This window comes from Corvus brachyrhynchos, unplaced genomic scaffold (genome assembly GCF_000691975.1).
Source record: "Corvus brachyrhynchos isolate BGI_N302 unplaced genomic scaffold, ASM69197v1 scaffold334, whole genome shotgun sequence".
NCBI lineage: Eukaryota > Metazoa > Chordata > Aves > Passeriformes > Corvidae > Corvus > Corvus brachyrhynchos.
Genome location: NW_008238316.1, coordinates 2,811,942 through 2,819,556, shown reverse-complemented (window position 1 = coordinate 2,819,556; position 7,615 = coordinate 2,811,942). Strand labels below are relative to the sequence as shown.

Here is a 7,615-nt window from a genome sequence, read left to right as displayed (position 1 = left end):
CCCGGCGCCCGGCAGTCCCAGAGGCACTGCAGCGGCGTGGGGTGGGGTGGGGTGGAATGTTCACCCAGACCTGGCCATCTCACGGGTTTCACCCCATCAGGATGCTGCCAGAGGACACCTCAGCATATTTGCTGCTCAGGGATGTCCCCCCATCTCCTTCACTCACCCAACGCTCCCTGCCATGACGCATCCCCCGTCAGCTTTGGACACAGGGCAGCGGCAGCCGGGCACGTCCTCGTCGTGAGACATGCCCAGGTTGTGCCCCATCTCGTGAGCCATGGTGGACGCAGCGCCGATGGGGTTTGTGCTGTGATCCTGGGGACAAGGAGCACAGCGTGGATTAAGCGCCCTTGTGGTTTCTCCACAGCTTCTCCATGGGGCCGCCAGGGCTCTGCAAGGTGTCCTCTCATGCTGCCATGCTCAGGTAAGGGAAGACACAAGCTGGACGTGGTCCCGTGGCCCCTGAAGACCCCCAGACTGGTCTCTCAGGGCTGTCAGTGAGCTTAGACAAAGTGGCTGCTCAAAAAAAGCAATGCTTGGTGGTGGGTCTGGACAGCCAGAGGAACTACAGCCAGTCACTCCTGCTCCTGTTCCCACAGACCTGGCGAGGGATGAGGAGCACAGCCAGTCCCAGCCACCTGAGAGCCTCCTGAAATCCCAGCTCCTGTGTCCATGGAGCTTCTCTGGGAGCCCAGCTGGATGCCACGGCCCCAGCACTTCTCTGGGGGTCAGTCACTCAGGGGGCAGAGATGCCAGGGACCAAATCCAGCCCTAAGGCTGCAGAGGGGGAAAGCTGGGGACCAGTGGAGGAGGGAGTGGCTCTGAAAGCTGCAGTGCAGGGAGGGCAGACCACAGGACCCACCTGGTTGACGCCGCCTGAGTCCCTGGTGCACATCACCAGCTTCTTGGCCAGCCCCACGGTGTTGCCGTGGAAGTCGACGCCCCTGTGGGGTTGAGATGCCACAGTGGCCACGTGCCCTGGGCGGCAGCAGGGCTGGCAGGGTGGCGAGGTGGTGGGCCCCTGTCCTTACGTGATCAGCTGGGCGTTGTCGTGGGGCTTCTTCCTCAGCAGCTCCGACTCCCGCCAGTGCAGGAAGTTGTCCAGTGTCACCTCTGGGTTGGGGCTGACTGTGATTTTGTCCCTGTGGTTCCACACCTCCAGGCCGATCAAGGCCACCCGCAGGCGAAGGGGCTGGTAGAGCTGGAGTGGGGGACACAGCCCAGAGAGAGCCTGGATTTGGGCTGCAGCAGCAGAGGGAAGGTCCCACCTGCCCCGGGGACCTGCAGCCGAGCCCAGGACGCTCCTCACTGGGCAGTATCAGCTCTGTCACCCTCAATAAATAACACAGGGTGGGGTGATGGTGTGGGCAGGGCTTCCCCCCAGGCCTCTGGGCTCCCTCCTGGCTGGTGCAGGCTGGGATGCTGCTCCCACACTGCTAACCAACAAGCGAGGCTGAAGCAGAGCCACCAGGAAACCTGCCATGCTCCAGTGCATCCCTGCCTTTGTTAGCAGCCGCTCCAGTGGCCACGGGATGTGCTCCCAGGGGTTACAGGATGAAATTTCCCTTCCCTTATGGACAGAGCTGAGCCGTTTGCCATGTCCACACTGCACGTGCGGCTGGCCAGGGGAGCGGTCACCCTGCAGCAGCCCCCTGCGGGCCTGAGACTGGCTCCAGCTCCACCAGCCCACCCATGCCAACCTCTCTGCCACCTCCTCTGTGCCCACACTGGGGCTGGGAGGGCGGGTCCAGAGCCCTGGGCTCACCTTGTCCACATGGTTCACGATTTCCTTCATGCGGTTCTGCACGGTGCGCAGGTCCTTGTGCTTCCTGAACTATGGAAGGACACAGAGAGGTTTCCAGGGTGGCCTTGAGCTCCTCGCTGCAGGGCATGACAGCAAACCCACAGGCACCAGTCCAGCCCACTTTACCTCCTGGTTGTCCGCGACCAGGACCAGCTCCACGTACCGGGGACCTTTCTGTATCGGGCCGGATTTCTGGAAGGGAAGAGCAAAGTGGGGTTCAGCTTGCAGCTCACCGAGCCAGGCAGCTGACCCTCCCATGGGGTGTGTTGGATCCTGGAGGATCTGCCAAGGTTAGCAGGTCTCCTAGCTCGGCTCTGTGATGTTGCTTTGCTGGGTTTCCACTTCCAGCTTGCATGCTGGGAAACCCAAACCTGCCCCCGGGATAGCACACCAGGCTCTGCAGGCACCACAGAGCCCGTGGCCTGCGAGGATGCTGCTGCCAATGGCACAGGGTCCGAGGGCCTGCTCCCACCAGGAGCCACCCCAGCCAACAACTCGCGGGAGAGGGGCACGGCCAGGAGGCACGGAACGCCCCGGCTCAGGGAGGAGCGGGCGTGCGATCCCTACCCAGCGGTAGAGCTTCATGGCCGCAGGGATTTTGGGCTCGCGGTCGTACTCCAGGGTGGCCCCGGGCTCCCGGCAGGTGCCGCGCTTGCCCCGCAGGTGAGCTGCTCGGTACACGGCGTGCCGGCCGGCCACGGCCCCCTCCAGCGGCTCCAGCAGGAAGGTGGTCCCATTCACCCGGAAAAACCCGCTGCGGAGAGAGAGGGGCAGGCGTCATTCTGGGGAGGCAGGCAGGACGCGGACAGACCCTACACACACCCCCGAAAGCGCCTGCGATATGTGCCGCACCCCTGGAAGTGTCCAAGGCCAGGTTGGAGCACCCTGGTCTAGCGGAAGGTGGCTTTAAGGTCTTAAAGGTCCCTTCCAGTCCAAACCATTCTGGGATTCTATAAAAATACAGCTGCCAAGCCGGCTGCTGGGCTGGGAGGGGGCAGCTGTGGCACGGCACCCACGGCACAGGGAGTGTCCGGTGCTTCAGGCAGCAGGAAGGAACATCCCGGCGTTCAGCAGCTGAGCCGTTCAGGATGGATCCAGCAAGGGCACTCCTGCCCGGAGCTCCTGTGGTGTCAGGGCTCCACTCTCACCCCACTGCCCCCCCAAAAGTGCCGTGCGCCTTTCCTGCCGGGCACCCAGCCAGGGTCAGCACCTCCAGCAGGAAGAGGGATGTCATCTTCCCTTCCGCAGGGGAAAGCTGAGCTCTCACTCCATCAGCACGGCCGGGGCTGGGTCACACCCGGTCACCGGGGCTCGGTCACACCCCGTCACCGGCGCTCGGTCACTCCGGCTCACCGGGGCATGTGCCGAGGCTGGATGCTGTTCCCAGCCTGGAGCAGGGCTCCAGGGAGCCGGGGCCCTACCTGAGCCCGCCGCAGGTGCTGATGCTCGCTGCAGAGCCGGGGTGCCCCCGCACGCGGCCCTGGTAGAAGCAGTGGTCCTGCCGAGAGAGAGGGCAGAGGTGTGGGGGCTGCACCGGCGTGGAGGGCCCCCACAGGGGTGGGAAAGCTGCTCCCCTGCAGCCTGCCTGTACCTGGGTGTCTGGCTTCTCCGTGATCTCCGAGCCGTCGGCTGAGTAGTGAGTCTCGGTGTAGTGCTGCCCCAGCAGGGCCCTGCAGGTGGGATGGGGCATCAGCAGCAACCCCGCTTTGGGGTCTGTGGGGACTGTGACCCCCCAAGGCGGGTTTGGCAAGGAGGGAACAAAGTGCTCTGGGCTGAGGCTTAGGTCACCAGTGCAGTGACACCAGGCCTTGGAGAAGGATTGCTCACGGCAAAGGTGGGATGCAAACCCAACCCTGGCCACCCCACGGTGCCCAGCTGCACTCACCTGTTCTTCTCCAGCCACAGGAGGTATTCCCTGCCTTCGGCACGGATGCTGTAGACGACGTGGCCCGGGTAGGTGCTCTGCATGGAAGAGAGGTGCCATCAGAGAGCCACCATCAGCAGGAGCGAGAGCTGCCCCAGAGAGGCCCCTGTCCCGCCCAGAGAGGGGACGAGGTCTGCGTGTGCCCCGCTGCGGGACCGGGAGCCTGGCTGCTCGCCCTGGGGGCATCCAGCAGACACAGGAAATCAGAAGAGAAGGAAGAAAGCATGTGGGCAATAACGCAAATCCCCGGCACATCCTGAGATGAAGAACAGGTCACCCGCAAGGAGACAGAGTCAGCAAAGTCTGGTTTCCCGTGTCTGACACATGGCTGCAGATGGCCGTGCCAGGGACTGAGGTTTCCTACTCATCAGTCACAGAGCTCCTTTTCTCTTTTTCTGGGGCCTGAGTTCAGCACTTACTCATCAGCCGAACCACAAAGATCCCTATGGCTCTTATCAGCAGAGACTTCCCCCTCCTCCCTGACTGATCTAACACACCACCTCGCATTTAGGGAACAACCTTCCCTTGGCTCTCCGCAGCCTCTCAGAGCAGATTTTAGTGTCACTGTGTCCCAGATCCCCTTTGCTGGTGGGAGGGAGTCACGGTGGCTGTGGCTCAGCCAGCTGAGCCCCAAACCCTGAGGATGGAGATGTTCCTACAGGAAAAGTGTTTCCCTCTGGGGTATCTTGTGATCTCCACCTCCAGAGGCCCCATCCCACTGGGGTCACTGGGAGACACTGATGGTCCTGTGTCAGGCTGTGCCCTTGGCACCAGGGACCTGAGACATCTCCTGAGGGCACATCCACCTCTTCTGGGGGCACATCCTCAGCCCTTGCAGAACCCAGGTGTGGAGAGAGCTGAGCCAAAGGGAAAGCAAACCTTTCCCATGGGGCCAGCATTCCTCAGGGATGAGGTGTGCTGCCTCTCCCTGGGGAGGATGACAGCACCGGCTGTCATACCATGGCTCAGCATTCCCGGGGAGATGATCTGCACCCCGCAGGAGCCAGGCTGAGCGGAAAGCCCTGCTGACTCAGCGCCAGCGGGGCCAGGTGAGAGGGTTTGCCTGTCACTCAGCTGCCCCCGATTCTCCCTGGTTTGCAGTTCCAGGCCGGCGTGCCAGCGCGCTCGCAGGTCCCTGGAAAATTCTTCTCTTATGAACAGCGTCTCCCGCCCATCCCGACCCGTGTCCGCCAACAAAGCCATCCTTTGTTATTGTTGGCAAGGCCGAGGCCAGAAGAGGTCTCAAGGAATGGCAGGAAAGCACTTGGAAGGGGGTGCTGGGTCAGGGAGCCTCTCTTGGAGATGACCGCAGGGCAAGTTTAAAATAAAAAGTCCTGACAGATCTTCTGTGAATCACCCCCTTCTGCATTAGCATGGGCTGCGCAAGGGCTCCAGATGGGAAGGCTTTGGGAGCAGCCCTGCGAGCCCCGTGGCCGTGCTGAGCCAGCACAGCAGAGCCACAGCCAGAGCACAGGGAGAGGAGGGGTTTCTTCCAGCTGGTCCCAGTAAGAGACCCAGAGAGCCTGCAGAGGATGGGGACGGGATGTCCCGTCCCACCCCAGCACAGGGTGTTTCTTCCCTGGGCGGGAAGAGGCAACAGGCCTCGCAGTAGGGCTGGGCCTCACTTTTCCCAGTCCCTTTCCATGCAGAAGCCAGGTTTGCCAACGCTCCCTGCTGTGCTGGTGGGAAGGCTGGCACCCAGGAGATCCTGCGCTGCAGGACCCGGGGCTCCACCCTCTCTGCAGGGATGAACTTTTGGGTTTGAGCAAAGCCAGGGTGTAGCTGGTCTGCTTCAACCCTCACCTGGCCGGCGGCTCTGCTCGACCAACCCCAGGTGTCCCAGTCACTCCGACCCCAGAACCAGCTCCTGGTGGCCCAAGCCCATCCCAGCTACAGGAGGAGCCAGCATGGAGAACACCCATCTCTGTCTCAGAGGGCCTTGGTGGTGGTCAAACCTTGCCGAGAACTTCTTCCCCACCCAGATGACCAGGAGAGCAAATCTAACCTCTCTCCAAGAGGAAAAAATAAAAGGGCTTGGAAGGCAGGAGACTTCCTACCCTCAGCAAGGCAGGTTTGGGATGTCCAAGGACCACCCAAGCCAAGACCAAATCCAGGTGCCACCCATCAGACAGCCCCAGGGCGCACAGCTCATGGCAGATGTCGTCTCCAGAGGGATCCCAAGGTGGGTGAGCTCCCCTTTCCGGGGGGATCGGTGTGGAGCCGCCTGGCGCACACCCGGCACAGATGGCGTCTCTAAATAGCCTGGGGAATGTTTATCTCGTGGACAAGTTTAGGTTTCTAGAGCAGGGAAAACAGATGCTTTCGGGGAGTGTTTTTGAAGCTAGCTTATCAGGAAGGGTTTGAATCACAGAGGAACGTGCTGCATGGCACTAGGGAATACGTGTCCCCTGTCCCTCCATCCCTCCAGGCGCTAAAATCGGCGCTTTTTGGGTCTAGAAAAGGAATCAAAAAAAACCTGGCTGAGTTTCACTGTAAGGCAATGAGGAAAGTATCTTTGAGGTCAAGGCATCCTACGGATGTCAACATCAAGCACTCCAAACTCCTGACTCAAACCCCACTCCTTCCCCCAAATTGCCAGGTTTCCCAAGAAAAACAGCACTGGCTTCCTTTCATGTGGATTTCTGCAACTTTCTGATTCTTATTTCTCTGTCCCAAAGGACAAAAAAAACCCAACTTCAGCAAACACAGCAAGAAAAGTGCTTACAGCTCCACGAGGCTTCACAAACCCCTCCTTGAGGAAAGACCAGATGTCACAAGATCACTCCAGTCTGTAAGAGGTGGCACCGCTGGGTCGTGTCTCCAAAGAAAGCACTGGAGAAAGCAGCCCCTCCCTCCAAGAGTGTACCCCACTGTTTGCAGGTCCTAATTAGACCCAAAACAGCCCGGAAAAGCTGAGCTGATCAACTGCTTCAACATCTCCATCCTCTGGGATGAAAGCAAGGCAAGGAAATGGGCGGCACGTCATTCTTTCGGTGCAGGGCTGAGCGGGTCTGGCCAAATTGTTGGTCAAGGGGTGCAGCTCTGATGGTGGTGGTGGGACAAGATCCCTGCTGATTGCAACCCCCCGGGCAGAATCCCTGGAAGGCAGCGAGGGCGGCTGTGCCGAGCTGTGACTCACCGGAGGCGCAGAGAGGTCCCTCTTCCCCCGGGGCACCGGCAGCTCCCGCGGCAGCACCGTCTCGTACCTCTCGACATGGGGGAGCTGCTCCTGCCGCCCGGCAGCGGAGCCTGGGGAAAGCCAAAGGGCTTTGAGACAGATGCCCAGGAACAATCGAGTCATGGAATATCCCGAGCTGGAAGGGTCCCACAGGGATCATGGATCCAGCCCCTGGCCCTGCGCAGACACCCCAACAACTTCCCCCTCGGGTCCCACAGGGATCATGGATCCAGCCCCTGGCGCTGCGCAGACACCCCAACAACCCCAGCCTGGGCATCCCTGGCAGCGCTGTCCAAACGCTCCTGGAGCTCTGGCAGCCTCGGGGCCGTGCCCATTCCCTGGGGAGCCTGGGCAGTGCCCAGCACCCTCTGGGGGAAGCACCTTTCCCTGATCCTCACCCTAAACCCTCCCTTCCCGTCCCACACAGCTTCGCGCCGCTCCCTCGGGTCTGAAGCCGGGGAAATGGGAGCAGCCAACATGAAGGTGCCAGGGATGAGCCCCAAGGGCAAGTCCTGGAAGCCCTGCTGGGAACGCTGCTCCCTGACGGGCTCCAGGGAGCTGCAGCCCCCCAGCCCGGCGCCCACAGAGCTCTCAGTGTCACCTGTGAGCGAGCAAGTCCCTCTGGGGCTGGAAACCCCCGCCGAGTCCCTGGTGCAGCAGTACAGAGGGAGGGTTTTCAGCTCCCCATGGTGATGCCCCCGCGGGGGAC

At 61.4% G+C, this 7,615-nt stretch overlaps 1 protein-coding gene across 1 annotated transcript in view; it reads right to left on the bottom strand.

Annotated features, from left to right (window-relative positions):
- The window catches only part of ADAM8 (ADAM metallopeptidase domain 8), a 14,104-nt gene extending 6,854 nt beyond the window's left edge, over positions 1 to 7,250 (bottom strand). The window contains 11 exon segments of the mRNA XM_017733790.1: positions 109 to 315; positions 863 to 944; positions 1,032 to 1,201; positions 1,766 to 1,834; positions 1,931 to 1,996; positions 2,372 to 2,558; positions 3,226 to 3,302; positions 3,396 to 3,474; positions 3,690 to 3,766; positions 6,868 to 7,077; positions 7,123 to 7,250. Of these exon segments, the coding sequence (XP_017589279.1) occupies positions 109 to 315; positions 863 to 944; positions 1,032 to 1,201; positions 1,766 to 1,834; positions 1,931 to 1,996; positions 2,372 to 2,558; positions 3,226 to 3,302; positions 3,396 to 3,474; positions 3,690 to 3,766; positions 6,868 to 7,029 (1,176 nt within the window). The 5' untranslated portion in view covers positions 7,030 to 7,077; positions 7,123 to 7,250.
- Positions 7,251 to 7,615: the final 365 nt, after the last annotated feature.